The sequence below is a fragment of the Plecotus auritus genome, assembly GCF_963455305.1.
Source record: "Plecotus auritus genome assembly, chromosome: 6".
In the NCBI taxonomy this organism is placed as follows: Eukaryota; Metazoa; Chordata; class Mammalia; order Chiroptera; family Vespertilionidae; genus Plecotus; species Plecotus auritus.
The window spans coordinates 140,689,413-140,710,763 of NC_137773.1; the positions used below are offsets into that span (position 1 = coordinate 140,689,413).

The 21,351-nt window shown below is 43.5% G+C and overlaps 2 protein-coding genes across 9 annotated transcripts in view; one reads left to right on the forward strand and one right to left on the reverse strand.

The window, feature by feature from the left end:
• FANCD2 (FA complementation group D2) overlaps window positions 1-16,809 on the forward strand; it is a 74,012-nt gene extending 57,203 nt beyond the window's left edge. For 3 of the 8 annotated variants that reach the window (XM_080671591.1, XM_080671590.1, XM_080671592.1), the window contains exons 33-45: window positions 1,004-1,114; window positions 2,298-2,428; window positions 3,589-3,603; window positions 3,709-3,802; window positions 4,515-4,637; window positions 5,525-5,618; window positions 7,113-7,184; window positions 7,905-7,943; window positions 8,929-9,003; window positions 10,733-10,807; window positions 11,782-11,928; window positions 13,301-13,396; window positions 16,411-16,809. In XM_080671591.1, coding sequence (XP_080527717.1) covers window positions 1,004-1,114; window positions 2,298-2,428; window positions 3,589-3,603; window positions 3,709-3,802; window positions 4,515-4,637; window positions 5,525-5,618; window positions 7,113-7,184; window positions 7,905-7,943; window positions 8,929-9,003; window positions 10,733-10,807; window positions 11,782-11,928; window positions 13,301-13,396; window positions 16,411-16,491 — 1,153 coding nt within the window. In that variant the 3' untranslated portion in view covers window positions 16,492-16,809. The remainder of the gene's footprint in view (window positions 1-1,003; window positions 1,115-2,297; window positions 2,429-3,588; window positions 3,604-3,708; window positions 3,803-4,514; window positions 4,638-5,524; window positions 5,619-7,112; window positions 7,185-7,904; window positions 7,944-8,928; window positions 9,004-10,732; window positions 10,808-11,781; window positions 11,929-13,300; window positions 13,397-16,410) is intronic. The other 5 variants (XM_080671595.1, XM_080671593.1, XM_080671594.1 and 2 more) reach the window with 3 other exon arrangements.
• A 1,055-nt stretch (window positions 16,810-17,864) lies between these two features.
• FANCD2OS (FANCD2 opposite strand) lies at window positions 17,865-18,435 on the reverse strand (the record flags this gene model as incomplete). Its single annotated transcript, XM_080673980.1, has 1 exon — window positions 17,865-18,435. The coding sequence occupies exon 1, from the start codon at window positions 18,399-18,401 to the stop codon at window positions 17,865-17,867; it is 537 nt and encodes a 178-aa protein (XP_080530106.1). The 5' UTR covers window positions 18,402-18,435.
• Window positions 18,436-21,351: the final 2,916 nt, after the last annotated feature.

Below are 21,351 nucleotides of genomic sequence, written 5' to 3' on the forward strand. Positions count from 1 at the left end.
TTAGCATTGGGCGGGAGGATGGAGGGAGGGATGGTTTACAAAGGAATATAAGGAAACTTTTGGCAGTAATGGATATGTTCATTATTTTAATTGTGATGATGACTCATGGGTTTATATGTAAGTCAACTAGTAAATTAAATGTTTTGAATATATGCAGTTTATTGTATGGCAATTGCACCTCAATAAAGCTGTCCAAAGAAAAAAGAACCTGACCGATAATAGGCCCTCAGAATATACTTGTTGAAAGGAAGAAAAACTGACTGTCACTGGTGATGTGGACATTTTTCTAGAGGAGCAGATCTAGGGAGTTGGATTGTTCTAGGCCTTGAAGATTAGGCAGAATAACTTGAATGTTGTCCAGGGAAGCCGTTTTGGAGTTTTATGATCACACCATGATATAATGAAAGCAGTGTTGTAGGAAAATCCTTTTGGCAGCATTGTTCAGGGTGACTGGAAAGGAATGCACAAAGACCAGTCAAAAGGTGTTGCCATGATCTAGGCATGTGATGATAAGGACCTGGCCAAGAGTGATGGCCTTAGCTTGGAAAGGAAGGGACTGAAGGAAAGATAATCTGAAGATAGAATAGTTAAGACTTGGAGAAGGAATAAGTTATTTATTGAGTGCCTATAATGGATTAGACATTGATTTCGCAATTTGACAAAATTATTCCTGGTGTTTTGTTTGTTTGTTTGTTTGTTTGTTTAGAGAAGACTCTTACTTAGCCCTAAAAGGCAGGGAATGAAGAAGAACATTTTCACTTGAAATTAAACCTAGGTGAACTGTTAGGTTTTGATGGGAAGACTGTTTTAGGTACATTTCAACTTCTAGTCTAATATTCAGAGCTGTGACTGAATTTGGCTCTTCACTACTTTCAGTACTTTAGTTCTGCTTTTTCTTCTTTTGACTTACTGATGGTACAGACTGGAGGCCAGGATTCTCAAATGATGTCCAAGCAATCTTACTAAAACTAAGCTAAACCATCTTACCTTTATTTTCCCTTAGGAGTGGATTTTTTCAGCCTGAAAATCAGAATTTACTATACTCAGCCCTCGAGGTCCTTACTAACCGACTGAAGCCGAGAGAGCCTGACCAGTCCTTGGAGGAACTGCTTAGGTGGGTCCAACTACATATCCCAGAGAGTTTCCCAGGACACTTCTAGGAACAAGATTTCTTGGAAATAACTTGGGTGTCGCTTGGTAGAGAGAGAAATTGATATTTTTAGCTCCTTTTCCTTAGTTATATAAGCTTTCTTTCCTATGTACAGTATTCAGATAAATCCTGAATTATTATAAACTGCTGAACAGATTCATTCTAAATCTTCATGCATCTTTCATTATGTAAAGTTTGCCTTTCAGGTAATGACGATGACAGCACTGACCATCTACAGTCAATTCTTGACTATCCTGAGACCTGCTCTGTCTCCCAGTAGTGTTGAGTAATTAGATAGCAGCTAGTTGTCACTGATTGCCTGTATCCTTCCCCCAATCTTGGCAGAAAAAGAGCTTAGGTTGGGTGCTAGGCAGTGGAGGAGGGAGCTGAGGAGATCTAAGGGGCATGACTCCCAGACTCTTATCCCAACTTCAACCAGAGTTAATTGATTCTTTCTCTCACCTCCCCTGAGAGCCTAAGCCAGTGGTCGGCAAACTGCGGCTCACAAGCCACATGTGGCTCACGAGCCACGGTTTGCCGCTCTGTTGACTAATGAGTTTGCTGACCACTGGCCTAGGCCATCACTGGATCTGCAATCAATACTTGTCATCTCTACCTTTAAGGCAGGACTTTGTTTCATTTTAAATATGCTACTTTTAAATTTGTTTGACCTCCTTCCTACCAATCAATCAGAAGTTGAGTTTAGTTTTATGTCAGTTAAAATTTTGGGTTAATTGTGATTCCCATCTCCCGTTACCTCAGTGTATTGAAAGCTGACCATATATGGTATATTTATTAAAAGCTCTGCTTTATAATTTTCTTTTGCTTTTTCCCTATGAACCCAGAATTTAAACATTTTTCAATGTGTTGCTTAAGGCCTTAAAGAGCAAGTAATTGATCCAGGGTTTCACATATAAACATGGCCTAGACTAGTACATGGGAATCTTTGTATACATGACCCCTTCAAGGCCAGCATTCTACCCTCTGGACTCTGTACTGTTCTGGCTTTATCAATACAGGGAAAGAACGTTGCTACTAAAGCACCTGAAAATGAGGATTCTGATTAACCATCACTTAAATGGACTTGGATAACTCATGAATTTAGATAATACTTGTGATGCCTTTTTTTTTTCTTTTTTCCTTACAGCCAAAGTTTCCATTACTTGCAGAATTTCCATCACAGCATTCCTAGTTTCCAATCTGCTCTTTATCTCATCAGACTTTTGATGGTCATTTTGGAGAAATCTAGAGTTCCTACTCAGAACAAAGAAAAAATTGGTGATGTACTCAGATCCTCTTTTTTTTCCCCCCTTCACAAAAAGGATTAATATCTCAAGCTGGTAAGCTTGGGGCTTCCTAGGACCTTATATGTAAACTAGAGGCCCAGTGCACGGATTTGTGCATGGAGGGTGCGAGGGGTCCTGCAGCCTAGCTTGCGCCCTCTCGCAATCCGGGACCCCTCGGGGGATGTAGCAGTGCGCCAAGCAGCAGGAGGCCAGGGAGGAGCCCAAGCCATTGCTGCACCACTCATGCTCATCTCGGCCCGCTGCGCCTACCACCACCATTTAGAGTTGGGAGAGGCTCCTGCTGCTGCAGCTGAGCTTGCCAGCTGTGGGCCTGGCTTCTGGCTGAGTGGTGCTCCACCTGTGGAAGCACACTGACCATCAGGGGGCAGCTTCTACGTTGAGTGTCTGCCCCCTGGTGGTCAGTGCACATCATAGCGACTGGTCGACTGGTTGTAATGGTTGCTTAGGCTTTTAAATATAGAGATATAGATCCCTCCATAACTGCAGATGTGCCCGCTTGCTATGCCAAGGACATTTCCCTAGAAAGAGCTATATACTAGTAATACTCTCTGGTGACATTGCTTAATGTGAATTTGGTTAGTTCAGTTGGCTAATTTTGTTTGACTTCCATTTGTTCATGTCATTTTATTTTATTTTTATAATTATGTGAGATATTTGACAAACAGGAACATAAACCATGAGGTTAATAAAATGGGAGAAAAAGGAGAAATCATGATTAAGGGTAAAAAAAGGCATGGTCCCATCCATGTTTTTTTTTCTTTTAACTGTCTTTTGTCATAGCTCTTGGAATGCAACTCATTGATCACACATCCTAATAGGCAACACAGACAGAAAGCAGGCAGAAAATGCAAAACAATCCTTTGTTATTTCCTGTTGATTAAAAGGGGAAAGTTTAGCCTGAATCCATGAGGCTACTGCTTTTTGGCCTGTCCAGGAGGAACAAAATAGGCTTTCCCATTGCCTAGCATCATTCCTTTTCTCTGTATGTGTCTGTGTAGTTCATATTTGTGTGTGTGTTAAGATGGGGTAATAGGGTGGGACATGTTGGGTCTTAGACAAATGTGTTTATTTCTGATAGAATGGTCAATGGAACAGGAACCCATAACAACTTTTTTTCAAATTGTTTTTTAGATCAGGAACCTTATAGTAAGTAGAAAAGAATAATTTTTTTGATCAATGATGATCCCCCAAAGCCTGAAAAACAGAGGTCTATTTTCCATGCATGAGAACTTTGTCTTGTTTCTCCAACAGCTTCCCTTGCCAGACATTTCCTCTGTCGGATATGGCCAAGTGGGGAAAAAGAGAAGAGCAGTATTCCTAATGACCAGCTCCATGCTTTGCTGAGGTGAGGTGCTCCGTTCTTCTCCATGAGCCAAGCAGTCTTCCATTTGCCATTGTTGGGGTCCCTCACCTGGTCAAAGACTAAGAAATTACCTTGGTTAGGGAGAACTTGGAAGCAATGAAGTAGATTTGAAATTAACAAAATTTAGGAAAGGTGGATCATAAGATCCTTTAGTTCTGTTTTCCATTATCATTATTATTATTGAGTCTATGAGGAAGAGGAGTCTGCAATTATATCCTCCTTTGTTAACCAGCAAGTCAATTATTTATTGCCTACCATATCCAAGACATATTCATCACTTCCAAGGTGTCTAACTGTATTTCTAATTGAGATATCTTTTTCTTGCCTCCTGTCATGTTTATGGAATCTTAACTTTATTTAAAAATATTTTTAGCCCTAACCGCATAGAGCGTCGGCCTGCGGACTAAAGGGTCCCAGGTTCGATTCCGGTCAAGGGCATGTACCTTGGTTGCGGGTACATCCCCAGTAGGGGGTGTGCAGGAGGCAGCTGACTGATGTTTCTCTCTCATCGATGTTTCTAACTCTCTATTCCTCTCCCTTCCTCTCTGTAAAAAATCAATAAAATACATTTAAAAAAAATATTTTTAATGTCAGTAGTTGTTTTAAAGCTTAATACCTGGTAATAGCTCAAGAAAAAAATCTTGGTTTAGAAATTCTGTAACATGTGTTCATACTCCTGTGGCTCTCAATGCAGCATCTATCTGGAGCACACAGACAGTGTTCTGAAGGCCATAGAGGAGATTGCTGGTGTTGGTGTTCCAGAACTGATCAACTCTTCTAAAGATGCATCTTCTTCCACATTCCCTACACTGACCAGGTAAGAGAGTTCTCTCCTCCAGTTCTTTACAGTAGAATCATGCTGTCCAATATATGTAGTTTCCAAATAACTACCTTACTCTTCATCTGATCCTGATAGAGGTGGTAGGTTCAGTTAACACATGGAATATTCATTATGCATTCTTTCTAAGGGGCTCTCAGCCTAGTTATGTGGGAGGACCTGATTTTTTTTATTGATTTCAGAGAATAAGGGAGAGGGAGAGAGAGATAGGAATATCAGTAATGAGAAAGAATCATCGATTCGCTGCCTCCTGCACACCCCTCACTGGGGCTTGAGTTGGCAACCCGGGCATGTGCCCTGACCAGGAATCGAGCCTACGACCCTTCCGTGCACGGGCAACACTCTTAACCACTGAGTAACACTGACCAGGGCTCACTTAATGGGTTTTGTATCTCGTAATATTAATAGTTATCTTACATTCGTATAGTATTTACAGTTTATAAAGCACTTTTGACATTCTTTATCTCATATGATCTTTTTGAAGATTCTGTGAGGTGTATATTAATCTTATTTTACTGATGAGGAAAAGGAAGGTTAGAGGAGGAACTTGTTTAACCTTATTTGGGCAATAAAGTAAATATGGAACTAGGAACCTAAAGTTGGATTTTCTCACCACTTCTCACCTGCTCTTTCCATACCACCACACTATCTCCCTTGATAAAGTGAATTCCATTGTTTCACAAGCCATCTTTTTTGGCTCATTTCTAAATTCTTATTAATTCCCCAATCTCTCACAGTCAACCCTGGTGAAAGGACATTCAGAGAGGTGGGAAAGGATATGACATTTGGTTCCTTGGCTTCTTCCCAGGTAGCTCTTTCTAACCAGTGCATCATTGTGTGGTCATGCATGCCTTTCCCTCTCCTAGGCACACCTTTGTCATTTTCTTCCGTGTGATGATGGCTGAACTAGTGAAGACAGTCAAAGGCCTTCAGGCTGGCACAGCAGCAGACTCTCAGCAGGTGAGTCAAATACTCCCACCCCAAGAAATAGACTTTGGATTACACTAAGTCCTCAATATCGTTGATAGGTTCTTCAAAACTACACCTTTAAGTGAAACTTTGTATAACTAAACCAATTTTACCGTAGGCTAATTGATATATACAAGAGTTAAGTTTCTACATCATATTTCTGATCACAAAACCAAACTTCTAAATAAAGACCTATAGTACTTCTAATATTAAACATTGAAATGAATGTGAGCTATATATATATTTAAGAAAGACTAATAAAAAGAAGTAAGATAGCCTTAACCGGTTTGGCTCAGTGGATAGAGTGTCGGCCTGCGGACTGAAGGGTCCCCGGTTCGATTCCGGTCAAGGGCATGTACCTTGGTTGCGGACACATCCCCAGTGGGGGCTGTGCAGGAGGCAGCTGATCGATGTTTCTCTCTCATTGATGTTTCTAACTCTCTCTACCTCTCCCTTCCTCTCTGTAAAACATCAATAAAATATATTAAAAAAAAAAAAAAAAGTAAGATAATTATTTTCCAACCCATGTATACCAGTTCAGAGTCAGGATGGTTGGAGTCAATCCTGCAGCTCAGGGTGCAAGGAGGGAACCCACCCTGGACAGGATGCCCTTCCACATCAGGGCTCTCTTACACTCACACACGCACACACTCAGATTGGAACATTAGATATTCCAATGAAGCTAATGTGCACATCTTTGGGATGTGGGAGGAAACTGGAGTGCTGGAGAAGACCTATTCAGACATGAGGAAAATGTGCAAACGACACACAGAAAGTGGCCCTGGCTGTGAATTGATTTTTTTCCCCCCATTGCTACAACAAAATAATTCTGTTATTCAAGGATCTGCTGTACTTTCTTGGGTCCGGGGTTTCTCCTAAGCTATTTCCTTTGATTTACTGAGAGCCAGGATTTTTTTTTCTGGCTTAATATCCTTTCCTTCTAATTGGAAGTGAGAATTGGGCTCTGTTTTCCCTGGTTACTGCACAGGGAAAAGCCTGGACTGCTCCATAGGCCCTAGCTGTGGAAAAAAAATGTCTCTGATTGCAGCTTCATGTGCCCAGCAGTGTGCTGCTCGTGAGCCGGCTTGAGGTGAACAAGCCTGTTTGAGATGCAGTCATCTGGGGCCTTGGTGTCCTGCTAACCAGAACTAAACTAGAACCACTAAGAGCACAGGCTAGCATAGGGAATCACAGAAGCCACAGGGAGCTGATGGCCAGTAGGTATATTTCAGAGGCTTTTCTCCACCTGGAAATTACTGAAGAGGAGTCATTTTATTAGAAAGTCTCATAAGGTACCCTTATATTATATATACACAGGCCTCAGATCCATCTGGGGGGTGCACTAGTTGTCACATCTATTTAGCAGGATAATTGGCTTATATCTCTGAATATTTGTATGATTCAAGAACCATGTATTAGTAGGAATACAAAAAGAGACATATTTTGTTGTGATTCGGAGGTGCCTGTATATTTGGCTGTCCCCAGATTCATGAAGAGAAGCTCCTCTACTGGAACATGGCTGTTCGAGACTTCAGTATCCTCATCAACCTGATAAAGGTGTGTATGGAGACTCCTTGACCCATCTCACTGGCTGACTGCAGAAATCAACAAGAGTCCTGGTTTCCAAATGGACTGTCCCTGCTCCTCTCCCTTGGGGACCTGCTCTCTCTGTCGTCTTCCCTTGTGGCCCTACCCATCCTGGATCACACCTTCTTCTCTCCCCAGGTGATACCTTTTTCCTTCTGTCCCTTCCTCCTTATCATCTGTGCCACAATACTTGCTATTTAATGGCTCCTTGCACATATCATTCCCCTACTCTCTCCCCCCTCATCATGGGTCCTCTGTAATCTGCCACATACCCTACTATCTCCCTCTTCCAACCCTGAATGCCTTCATTACCTGGCACACACTCTGCTCTCACGTATTCGAGGATTTTGCTCAAGATACTCTCTGAGCTTATAATGTCGGACTCTCCTTTCCACCTCTCATCCACTCTTTCTTAAGGCTTCAGATCAAGGTTTTGAATCTCTATAATGCCCTCTTTTTAACATCCCACTTGGAATCAATTACTTGTTCTTTTTTGCTCCCCTCTTCCTTTTCTCAAACTTTAATTATGATGATTACTTTATTCTTTGTGATTAATTTAACTGTTGACAGGCCTTCTTCATTTTAGAATTCTCTACCATAGCCAGAGTTGTGCTTTGCACAATGAGAAAGAAGCTGGGGTGCTCAATGGAGCAGACCTCAGCTTTGGTTTCTTGCCTTTCATCTCTCCAGGTGTTTGATAATCGTCCTGTTCTGCATGTCTGTCTGAAGGTGAGAGGTTGACCAAAGCCCACTTTGGTATTTACTCTTCTCTGGACAGGGCATTAGCTGGGAAGAATTGCTTAATACTTTGCTCACAAGCCAGAGTCTCCAGAATCTGTGCTAACAGATGGTAGTGTAGAAAAGACAGTGGATACATTTTCTTATACTAGTTGGATAACAAGAGAAACCAATTTTCCTATGAGTTTGAAAACTTTTGGTTCAAGTCTTAGAACTAGGAGGAGCGGCTTCAGGAACAATAATCACTCCCTGCCATTCCTTCCCAGGCAACAGGGAGGAAGGAGGAATACATGATTCTTCTTTTTAAAGCCATGGGTAAAAAAAATAAAATAAAAATTAAAGCCTATGGGTGGCTTCTTGAATGTGAGAGCTGATATCCTCATAACTGCTGAACTCCTCTCTCAATTGAGTAGCCCAAATTAGCCCAAGATATGATGGTATTAAAGTGGATTAAGAGCTAGTGAGTGTTATGGGGAGAATGCTTTTCCCCCATTCCTGATGGTTCCTTCAAAGTGGATGTCACCACATTCTTATCTCCTGGCCTCTGCCTTTTTACTCCATCCTGATGCTAGTGTAGGAGATGGGTGAGTAGGGGGAGTGATTTATCTGATTGGTAAATTTGGCAATTGGGCATGTGCTTTCTTAGCTCTACCCAATTTTTTTCTTCTTGGTAGTAAGTTGTCCTCAGGGAGCTGGGATTCCCCTTTGTTCTTCTGTACCCTCATTCTTAAGGTGAGCAAGGCCCCTGCCCATTAGCTGTGTCTAGGTTAGGTAAATCTCCCTAATTCTGGGCATAGTTAGCAGGCCCATTTAGTTTTACTAAGCTACATTTTCCAAATTAACCTTTTGGACACCTCCCAATTTATTTCTTATGCACAAAAATAAAGTATTTGGATGGTGTTATGTTGCTCCAGGCAGGGGCTTTTTAGGTGAAAGACCTCAGCTAGCGTCATCACCAGTGTTTCTTTTTCTTCAGTATGGGCGTCTCTTTGTGGAAGTATTTCTGAAGCAGTGTATGCCGCTCCTAGACTTCAGTTTTAGAAAGCACCGGGTAAGAACTGAGGGCAGAGAACTAAAACATTCTCTGTACAGTTTGTTCAGAAGATAAATGCATGGTGACTCTTGGGCTGGGCATGGGGGCAGTACCTTTGTCCAGGTTCTGGGCCACAGTTCTACCTGGGCACCTTTGGTCCACTTCACCTATCACCCATTTAGAAGGAATATTCCAAAGTAGGCTGAGCTGAGACCCCTTCTGGTTGAAACCCACCTTCCTACTTCTACTCCAGATCTTGGGGTGGTCGTTCCCTATAGCTTGGTTTTATTGTGTTGCTGCACTCCCAGGAACTGTTGTTTGCTTATTCTTTTGTGCTTCTCTTGGTCTACTTTCAAGAATAATTTTTTTTAAGAATTCATCTACACTAATAAAAGAGAAACATGCAAATTAACCATCACTCTGCTACACCCACAGGCCACGCCCACCAGTCAATCAGGAGCGAGTATGCAAATTAACCCAACCAAGATGGCGGCCGGCCATGGAGCTGGAGCAAGCAGGAGGCTTGGGTTGTCCCGGCAATGGAGGAAGCCAAGCTTCCCGCCTGCCCTGGCCAGCCCTGGCCTCTGCTCAAGGCTACAAAGTTTCAATTATAGAAGATAAATAAATCCCAACAAAAATGGCGGCAGCCACAGAGCTGGAGAGAGTAGGAGGTTTGGGTTGCCCCTGGCGGTGGAGGAAGCCAAGCTTCCCGCCTGCCCTGGCCTGCCCTGGCCTCTGCTCAAGGCTACAAAGTTTCAATTATAGAAAATAAATAAATCCCAGATACCAGGGCCTCCGCTTGGGTCGCGTGGGGGGGGAGGGGGGGCGTGGCCGGCCTGCAAACCACCACAGGCCCCTCGCCCAGGCTGCCCCACGCCCCAAGGGAACCCCCACCCTGATCCGGGACACCCTTCAGGGCAAACCAGCCGGCCCCCACCCATGCACCAGGCCTCTATCCTATCTTATAAAAGAGTAGTATGCAAATTGACCATCACTCCAACACACAAGATGGCTGCCCCCATGTGGACACAAGATGGCCAGCAGGGGAGGGCAGTTGGGAGGGACCAGGCCTGCAGGGGAGGGCAGTTGTGGGTGATCAGGCCAGCAGGGGAGGGCAGTTGGGAGGGACCAGGCCTGCAGGGGAGGGCAGTTAGGGGCAATCAGGCTGGTAGGGGAGTTGTTAGGGGCAATCAGGAAGGCAGGCAGGCGAGCATTTGGGAGCCAGCAGTCCTGGATTGTGAGAGGGATGTCCCAGATTGGAGAGGGTGCAGGCTGGGCTGAGGGACATGGGCACGCGCGCGCGCGCACACACACACACACACACACACACACACACACACACACACCCGTGCATGAATTTGGTGCACCGGGCCTCTAGTTTGTGTCATACTCTTTGCTGTTATAATGGATAGTCTTGAGAGTTTTGTTTTTAATTTAGCCAAGTGGGATCCAGGGCTAGAGTAGTGAAATCAGGATAGAAACAGATGATTTCTTACATATATTTATCAAATTAAACTTTGCAGAACACTCTTACAGTATTTGATTGCTCTCTCACAACTCTGAAAGAAAGGAGGGAGGACAGTTAGAAAGCACTTCTCCTATTTTGGGCCAAATTAAGATGATTATTAATATACAATTGGAACTTTTGGAGTTTATACTTTTTAGAGCCCTTGATTGCAAGGGTATCTTGCATCTAAAATGAAATGAGAGTATTTCAAATGGTACTTGGGAATTTTGTTGGTTATAGGAAGATGTTCTGAGCTTACTGGGGACCTTCCAGTTGAACACAAGGCTGCTTCATCACCTGTGTGGGCATTCCAAGGTAAGAGGGAAAGCAGATCACATCACCCGCCTGCTTGTTGGCTTCAACAACAGCTGTGATTGGGAGATACAGAGGCTTCAGTTTCTTCTTCCTTTTTTACATGTCTAGAGTCTTTATTTCTGGGACCGTATCTGCCCAAAGGCAGTTTTTTCAAAGTGATCAAATCTTTAGGTGCTGGTTAAGAAGGGACAATCATTTAGAGAGTTTTCTGCATCTGAAATTTGACCCAAACTCCATAGCTCTATTTCCTTCTTTGGTGAGAGAGATAGAATATTGGTGTATGTGTTACTGCTGCAAAATATATGGGGTAGGAGGAATTATGTAAGTGATGACTCGGTGGGAGACAAGAGGTGGTTCTAAAAGTAGCTATCCTTAGCACTTTTCAGCTGTACTGCTTGTCAGGAAACACATCTATCTCCTGTGAGAACATTTTAGCATTAAAGGACTTTTCCACTTGCAGCCTACAGTTGAACCACTGTCTCTTTTTGTCTGAAGGAGCACAGAACCTTCATACTTAACCATAGAGTTCTGCAGTCACTGGCAAACCGAATGATTTTGGATTCAATTTTTATTACCTCCTCCCCTGGTTCTAACTTTAGAAGGTCCTGAACAGTGAAATTTTAAGAACTCTCTGAGCTAAACAGGGCTGATATCTGTTGTTTAATATCAGTGTAATACATGTTCAAGAATATTTTAGGTCAGTTCATTAATGATTAGTCAATGAGAGGTTATGAAGAGGAACCTAGAGGTGGTATGTGTTCTAAGCTCTCTTAGCTTGAAAGACAACTGCCACTCTCTTTGGAGTACTCTGCCAAACTACTGCTGTTTGATGGGACATGTCTCTGGCCTATACTGGCAAGGCTTATGCTCTTCTATCCAGTATTCAGAATGTCAGGAATGCAAAAGTTTCTGTATAGGAAATGTGGAAGCATGATGAGAAACCAGATGAGTTAGGTGCATTTATTTCCATTCAGATTCATCAGGACATGAAACTCACCAAGCATGTGCCTTTTCTCAAAAAGACCTTGGAGCTGTTAGTTTGCAGAGTGAAAGCCATGCTTATCCTCAACAATTGCAGGGAGGCTTTCTGGCTGGGTAATCTCAAAAACCGGGACTTGCAGGTAAGCCTGGGCCCTGCCAGCGATAATCTCCTAGTCCCTTTCTTTGAGAGAACATTGGGAGGTATGTAAGGGAGGATGCCCAAGCCCTGCCCTGTCAATAAGAGTGCTTTTCTCTTAAGTCTGGGCCATTTAGCTCTTTAAGTTAGGGTATATTGCCTATGGGCCCTGGTCACAGGCTGCACCCCTCATCCCAGCCAGCAAAGGCACCAAAACATGCCATTGATACAAATAAGGCTTCAGATATAGAGAAGCCAGATCCATAAAACCTCTCTCCTCAGCCAGAGAGGTACCTATAAGTCCTACTGAGGGTAGATTCATAATAACATTTTTGTATATGGACAAACTTTAAAAAATTGTTTTGGGGTTTTTTCTAAACCAGTCTTATTCCTAAAAGTATTCTTTGGCTAATTTTAACAAGTGAGCATTTCCAAGGTCTTTCAGTTGTCTTGACTGACTGAAATCTCGTGTTGCTTATAGTACTGCTTTGGAGTTATAGCAGTTTTGAAGTAGGGTTCAAGCCCTTTTTTAAATATGTATGTGTGTGTGTGTGTGTGTATACACACACACACACATACATATATATATGTTTTTATTGATTTCAGAGAGAGGAAGGGAGAGATAGAAACATCAATGATGAGAGAGAATCATTGATTGGCTGCCTCCTGCACATCCCCTACTGGGAATCAAGCCCACAACTCAGGCATGTGCCCAGTCCAGAAATCGAACCATTACCTCCTGGTTCAGTGTTCAACATTGAGCCATCCCGGCTGGACCAAGCCTTTAATCATGTTTATAATATCTGAGCTTTATAATCTTATATGTGAAAAAAAATAGCACCCTGTAGGATTAGCTTCCTTTCTTCACATCAACCTTATGAGATAAATACTATTGTTTCCATGAGAAAATTGAAGTTCCGAGAGGTTAAGTAACTTACCTAAAGTCATTCAGCAATAGGTGAGTGGATTCAAGGTTTGAGTCCATACAGTCCTGTTCCAGAGTTGGAAATCACTTCAGTGTACTCTCCTTCAGCCTCTACATGGCCATCCATGGTTGGTGTGTTGCCTTAAGGTATTTGGGAAATTTTATAACTATATTCAACATTAACTGAGAGTCTGGCCTTGTAAAATCTAGTATGATATTAGAATACAAAGGTGGACTTTTTGTAAAAACTGCATGTTGTATCAGAGCCACACATATCTCAGAAACCTTGGGTGGATGATCACTTCTCTAGATGCTGAGTCCCAGTTTGGTGCCATGTTTGACGACATTTGAATGCCTAGAATATCGTCCTTTGTATTGCCCGTAAGCTAAGCATTTCTCTCACATGTGATCACTTTAACCCCACCATTAATCTTGGCCCATCCACATTTAGGGTGAAGAGATTGTATCCCAGAATTCCCAGGAAAGCAGAGCAGATGAGAGTGAGGATGACACATCATCCCAGGTCTCCAAGAGCAAAGCAACAGAGGTATCTCGGCATAAGGAACCAGAGTGTGGCATTGATGTTGCACTTCCTTAATTATTCTGAGTTGGTAAAGTGCAGAAGTTTCTCTGTTTCTGTTTATAATCAAAGGCTTCTATGCCTATCTCCATTCCCTCCCTCCAAAAAAGCTTCTGTGTTTCTATGAGTTCTGTGGGGGCCAGGAAAAAACCCTCCCAATTAAAATCATTCTCGAGTATCTCAAGTTGTGGCATGTGTTACAGAGTTGAAAATTCCCTTCCATTATAACCTATTTTCCCTGAACTCATGTCTAAAATCATTTTAGAAGGGAGAAAGGACAGAATGTTCTGTGAATATTGAGAAGATTGAGTTAAACCATTTAAATGTTGTTTTACTATATAAAATAGAAATGTGAATACATTTGGTAGAAGCACAGAATAAAAAACTGCCACTACTGAGGTCTAAAATAAAAGTAGGGGTCCTTATTCTTTTCTGGGCTACTACAGATACTTTTTTAAAATATATATATATTTTTTATTTCAGAGAGGAAGGAGAGAGAGAGAGAGAGATAAAAAACATCAATGATGAGAGAGAATCATCGATCGGCTGCCTCCTACACACTCTACACTGGCAATCAAGCCACAACCTGGACATATGCCCTGACCCACACCAGCATAATACAGATACTTTTAAAACTTTAAAGAAAGCTAGAGAAAAAGGAATCCTATATAATAAAAGGCTAATATGCAAATCAACCAAATGGCAGAATGACTGGTTGCTATGATGCACACTGACCAACGGGAAGCAGACGCTCGACGCAGGATCCCCGCCCCCGTGGTGGTCAATGCGCTCCCACAGGGGGAGCACCGCTCAGCAGAAGCCGGGCTCACGGATGGTGAGCGCGGTGGCAGTGGCAGTGGCCTAAGCCGTCAGTCGGACGTCCTCTGAGGGCTCCCAGACTGCGAGAGGGTGCAGGCCAGACTGAGGTTCCCCCCTCCCCAAGTGCACAAATTTCATGCACCAAGCCTCTAGTCTATATATATAAAAGCCTAAGCAACCGGCTGGTAGCTCTGACATGCACTGACCACCAGGGGGCAGATGCTCAACGCAGGAGCTGTCCCCTGGTGGTGAGTGCACTCCCACAGTGGGAGTGCCACTCAGCTGATGGGCGCCAGACGCCCAGCTGACAGCTGGCGAGTGCAGCTGTGAGCCTGTCCCACAGACACTCCCCCTGTGTGCCCGAGTGCAGTGGGGCCAGGATAAGTGGGAGCAGTGAGGCGCCCAGCCTGGGCTCCAGCTCCTCCCAGGCTGCCTGCCACTTCCCGCACTACTTTGTGCTGTGCGGGATCAACGCGGACAGCAGGCTGGAGCCCTACAAGCTGGCGGGTAAGGCTGGGCTATGGCTGCACGGAGGTCCACTGATCCCCGGACCAGGCCAAGGGATCATACTGGTGCACGGATTTAGTATGTTTCTGGTACAATTCAGCTGAGTCATAGACACCAAAAAACTCAGATTTAAGAACCCCTGTTGTGGAATCTCTATAATGCAGTTTGAGGCTGCTGCAGAAAGATCATTTAGTATAAAAAATTATTTTATTATATGGTCCTCTGTATAGTATGCCTCTATACCTTTTTCTCATTAAAAAAAAAAATTGAGACAGACAATATCCTATTTCTCCTAACATCCCTCCCAGATTAGAGTTACAGGTCAGAGAAAATTTGATGCTGGATTACTGTTGAGGTACACCAGATTTTTATTTTACAATTTTTTTTTCTTCTTTTAATCCTTACCCAAGGATATTTTTTCCATTGATTTTTTTAAAATTATATTTTTATTGGTTTCAGAGAGGAAGGGAGAGGAAGAGAGATAGAAACATCAATAATGAGAGAGAATCATTGATTGGCTGCCTCCTGTACAACCCCCCACTGGGGATTGAGCCCACAACCCGAGCACGTGCCCCTGACTGGAATGGAACCTGGGACCCTTCAGTCCGCATGCCAACACTCTATCCACTGAGCCAAACCAGCTAGAGCTCCATTGATTTTTTTAGAGAGAGTGAAAGGGAGGAAAGAGTGGGGAGAGAGAGAGAGAGAGAAATGGATGTGAGACACACACATCGACTGGTTCCCTCCCACACATGCCCTCACTGGGGCCAGTGATCAAGCCTACAACCGAGGTACATACCCTTGGCCAGGAATTGAACCCTCGAGCCCTCAATCGTGGACTGATGCTCTCTAACCACTTATCCAAACTGGCCAGGGCCAGAATTCAAAAATTTTTTTTGTTCAGGTTTTTAACAGATTTCAGAGAGGAAGGGAGAAGAAGAGAGAGAAAGAAACATCAAAGATGAGAATCATTGATCAGCTACCTCCTTCAGGTCCCCCACTGGGGATCAAGCCCACAACCCAAGCATGTGCCCTGACCGGAAATCAAACTGTGACCTCCTGTTTCATAGGTCGACCCCCAACCACTGAGCCACACTGGTTGGGCCAGAATTTTTAATTTTAACAAACATTTCATTCTATATTAAACTAGAGGCCCAGTGCACGAAATTCATGCACAGGTAGGGTCCCTAGGCCTGGCCGGCGATCAGGGACAATTAGAACCTTCCAGCTGCCAGCCAGGTCCTTCCTTCGTTCCATGCTGCCCCCTGGTGGTCAGCACACATCATAGCGAGCGTGCGAACTCCCAATCTCCTGGTCGAACTCCCGAGGGGACACTTTGCATATTAGCCTTTTATATATATAGATACCCACTATGTTCCTATGTCACATACGTGCAGTAGTGCAGAAGAACCATGGCTTATTTTTGAATTATGCAAATTTGGTTGTTGCACAGTGGCAATAATCAGTTTCAAACGGCCTCCCTCCATGGTCTTAGATTAGAGGTCATGATAAAAAATGACTCATTTTTCAGATGAATGATTTAAAACCTATTAATTTTGGTAACATTGATACAGTATAGTTTTAAGTCCTGTGGGAGCAGTATTATATAGGCTCACCCAGATGACCTAAAGTATTTAATTATCCTTTGCCCTTAGGATGGTGAAGAAGATGAAGCAAGTGATAGAGAAAAAGATGAAGATAGTGATGAGAGTGACAATGACGACGACTCTGACTAGACCACAAAGATGGATGCCGTGTCCTTATCTCTGCCAGCCTCTTAGCATTTTGTGTTCAGGATTTGAAATCTGTCTACCTTTCTCACCAGAATTATCCTATTTTTTCCTTAAAGTGAGGGCTTTATTCATTCAACTTAATAGTGAATTTTATAGATCGTCTAACATCAAAGGCCCTGGCTCGGGATTCCAGTGTAGTATTCAGTGCTCTACTGCAGAGTAGTCATGATTCTGGACTTGGGGAGCTAGTTCTGAATTTATTTTATAATTTATGTTTATACCAGTTTTACAAATAAATTGTTTTAAGTTCTGCTTCAGCTACTTCTTTTCCTCTTTCTGGATTTCCTTTAATTAGTCAGGAATTAGATGAAATTGAATTGGGTTTTCGGCAGAGAAATAAGAGCGGTGCCAACATTAGTTCTACCAATGAAAATCATGTTTTCTATTGTAAGAATTCTCTTTCTTTGAGATAAGATCTTTGTGTTCTTTTTAGAGGAGTGGTAAATTTCTTGTCAATGCCCAAATAAGGTAAAAGTGAATATTTTGGCTGCTTTTAAAAAAAGTTTGCTCATCATGTACATGTAAGACAAAGGGGGAAAAGGCACCATCAAACTCTCATGTTGAATTTGTATATGTAATGTTTATTTCCACATTATTCTGAGTTATAATCTAATTACCTAGTTACAACTATGTACAAAATTACTTATATTTTCTTAGAAATGGAACATTAGGGGTACACTTGAGCTAAAATGGAAAGTCTTACATCTTCGGCCAGAAAGCCCAGTTTCAGTGCTGCTACCAAGTTCTTGCTAGGCTACAAATAGTGTTTAATATTTGTTAACATTTTTTGGTACTTCCTTATAATATTTCTACCCACTTTGGTATTCTCCAGTGGTATTAGGAAGTGGCTGGTTAGGTGTTGGGGTTTTTTGTTTTAGTAGAGGAGGTTTTTGGTTTTTAAAATTAATCCTTAACCCACATATAGATTTTTGACCCCTTCATTCTCAGGTATATCAAAATTGATGTCTCCTTCCTTGACATACCTTTGTTTCCCCAGTTCGTTATGGTCAAGTGAGTTCACACTAGGCTTATTTATATGGTTTGTTTAATGGTTCTTTATCACATGTACATGTCAATGTTAATTTGACTCTTTTAAATAGTTGTTCAACATTTCAATGGAAATTGTTCTTCCTTGCTCTATCACTGGCCCTTTTTTGGAGGGGAAGGGAGGAAAGAGGCTCCTGAATTTTCACTACTTTACAGAAAAGCAAGATGGTTGGGGCAATGTCAGTGTCCTTTACATGAAAAGGTTTCTGCAAGCTTTAGGCACATAGCCAAGGAAATGGTGTGAGGAAAGGGAACAGGTGGAGGACCCTTTACTTGGAGTGTTGCAAGGCAAAGGTACACTTCTTGTACGTTGCATACAGCAAGAGGATAGAGCGCAGCATCTGTTTGCACATGGTCACTGTCATCTGAATCTGAGGTTCCTTAAGTCCAGTGGGCCACTGGTGCTCCCGGCTGATGATTTTGCAAAAGGCTGACTTGTCTGAAACTCTGAAGGTCCCAGTCCACTTTGGAGGCTGAGCCGTGATGACCCTGCCAAAGACCGAATCCACTCCACTGAGGCGGACAGGCTGGGGCTTCCTGACCAGCCCTTTCTTGTTGTTTATGGTTCGGAGCTCTGATGTGTGGCAGGGTAACTTGGGACTCACCCCAGATTCCAGGAATGGGCTGTCTAGGACTAGAGTGACCTCTTGAAAGCATAGCTGCACTTCAAGGTCAGAAGGGGTGTGTGGGAAGCAGGGGGAAGCCCTAAAGGGGTGCTTGGAAGAAGGTGTAGGTGTTGTGTGCCGCAGCCATTGGAAGCTCTCATCCAGTGGGGTCCATGGTGACCAGAGCTGGTATCCTGCCATTGATAGTCTAAAGGAAAGGAATCAGAACATGGAATTTCCCTAGCATGGTTTTGGTGAGGGCATGGCCATTCAAATTCACATATTTTTCACATTGACTTTAACTTACTCTAGTCCCCATAAACAGAGTCCAATAGATATTAGGGTACTAGTATTTCTAAAGAGTAGTAGGGGATGGTAACAAGTCTTGAATCTGTCAAGTGCCATGTGTACTAAAATTTTATTAAACCTTATCACAAGTCTTTGAATGTAGGTTTTAACCCAGTTTACAGATGAGGAATACAGAGGTGGGCAATAATAATAATAAATATACAATAGTTAATAAGTAATACAAGAATAAACTTGTGTATCCACAACTGTAAACCTACTTTTGCCCACCCCTGTATATTTGCCCTAAATGGAGTATCCCAGTTCACCATTAGGACCTGTGCTGTGTTGATAACTGCTAAATACACCTCTGAGGTTGCAGAGGCTGCTGGCACTTCATGATGAGACATTAATTGTGATTAGAAGCTCAGAAAGGCCCCATCTTACCAAATATGTGGGACTCTGAATCCCATGTACTTAAACCAGTCATTCTCAAAATATGATCCCGGGACTAGCACCTTTCAAAATCAGAAACTCTGTGGGTAGGGCCTGCAATCTGTGCTTAAGTAAACCCTCTGGGGCTTCTGATGTACTTACAGTTTGAGAACATATACTGCTCCTCTTAAGGAACTTCAGCTTTCACTATTTTTAATTATCAAGACAGTCTCTTGGCCCTAAAAACCTGTTTTCTGACACAAGGGAGCTGTTCTTTCAGAACCCTGAGCTACTTATACCATCTCAGAGGAAGTAAACCAGGCTGGTAGGAAAATAGTTTCCGAAGGCCAATCTTTAAAGATTTCTAAAGATTTTTCTGGTTCTTCTAGATGTGTTTTGTTTTTTGTTTTCTTACCTACAGGAGACCCACTGGCTAAGAACATTATTTTTCTGTTCCCTGTGGAGATGAAGGTCTGGGAGGATGCTGCTAACTCAAAAATGTACTCAAGTAGAACTTGGATTTTCCATTAGTCTACCTTAAAATTGTCAGTATAGAAAGGTTTTTCCTGAATTCAGGAGACGCTAACATTTATTGAGCATGCACTATTATGTTAAGGGACATAGAAGATCCCTTTTCTTTTTATCCAAATGTATTTCTCTGTCCCTTCTCTTTTCTCCAAAAGGAAACAGCAGCAGATTTGATTCCATCCAGTAATGGTGTGACAAATTAACACCTCCACCATCCTTTGTGAGACAGTAAAGTTCATTTTTTAAAAGGAATTGGTAACGTTTCAAGCCAGAAGACCTGCCCTAACAGTGGTTAGTATAGAGATTTGTTGATTTCCTCCAACTGGTGTCTCCTGACGTATGCTGGCCCTTTTGCATACTGTGTTCAAATGTCTGGGCTGCTTTATGATGAGAAACTGACACCCCAGGGATACTTATCTATTCCAAACAGACTACCAAAGGCGTCTGATGCTTGAGATCAGGACCCTGAGAGTATACAACCAAGATCAGTGCTACTCTGATACACAACCATGGCAAGGTGGGGTGACCAAAATAAGTATCCTTTTCCTGACTCACCTCCTAAGAGCAAAAGTGGCTAGAGGTGTTTAAAAAAGTAAAAAAAAGCCTTTGTCAAATGTCCAGCCTAAGTATTCAGCAGAACCAACATGGGATGAGAAGGGCTTCTCATCCCAGGTCTTTCCACCACTTTCAGGCAAGGTTTACATAAAGATGTTTCACACCCCCTTCACCTCATCCCCATTCCCAGCATCCAGAACTCACTGTCATCTACTCCAAGGGGGATTGAACCTTGGAAGTCTATTCAAGCTACTCTAATAACTCCCCAATAGGAAACACCGTGTTCTGGCCAAAAAGGGTTCCCCTTTATACTAATCCTCTGGTTCCAAGGAACCAGGTCCCCCAACGTCCCCACCTGGGAAAGAGGAAGGCAATGTCAAAGTGCCGCTGAGGTCCTGGTAAACTGCAATCCGAGGGGCTGAAGCTGCCTGTTGTGGGGGGAGCTTCCCGTCCCAGTAGGAACACAGGCTTGTTCCCTGGGAGTCCCTACCCCGGGCCGGGCCGGGGCCAGAGGGCTCTGGCTGAAGAGGTGGAGGTGGCAGTGGGAGCCCAGGCCCGGTCCCACCATCCGGGCTGGGAGCTCACCTGCTGCACTCCACGGCCATACACTCCAGAGTGACAGCTGCTGGTCCCAGCCACATCTTTTCTCCACCAGGCGCCTGGCAACCGCCTTTGTGACCCAGGACCTTGGACGGGGGGGGGGGGGGGGGGAGGAGACTCGAGCAGTGTAGGGGGGTGGGGGAGTAGAGGAGTGGGGACATGTGGGCTGGACTCACCACTGCCACCTCCTTGGAATGCTAGGTCCAGAAGTGCAGGTTCAAATCCCACCCCCTCTGGCACCTCCCTACTTCACTATATCGGTATGCCTTAGATCTAGTTGCAGAGCAGGGGCCTGCCCACTTCAAGGGGTGTGGTCAGGAACATGCTTTAAAATCCCGGGACCTATAGTTTAAAAGACCTTATTAAGGCTAGGAAAAAGCCAGCTGCCGGGGGAGTGAGGAAGAAAGGGAGGGAGCCCAACCTGGAAGTGGGGGTAGCATCTGGGGAGCAGATGGAGGCGATGACCGTGACGTAAGAGATGGGAACCGGCCACCGAGAGGTGGGAGCTTGCAGAAAAGCAACTGCCTTAGAAGACCTACATGAGGTGCAGGAGTGGCTGGGCCTCCCTTCTCCACCTCAGCAAGCACCCACACTGATGGCGATGGTGACGGCGGCTGTTACTCGGAGAGCCCCAAATAAACTGCTCAGAGCGAAATTCATTTGTGGCAGAAAAAATGGCGGTGGAATAGACAGACATGTCCTGAGCCTTGTCCCGGATCAGATAGAAAGAACAGCTGAGGGTCGCACG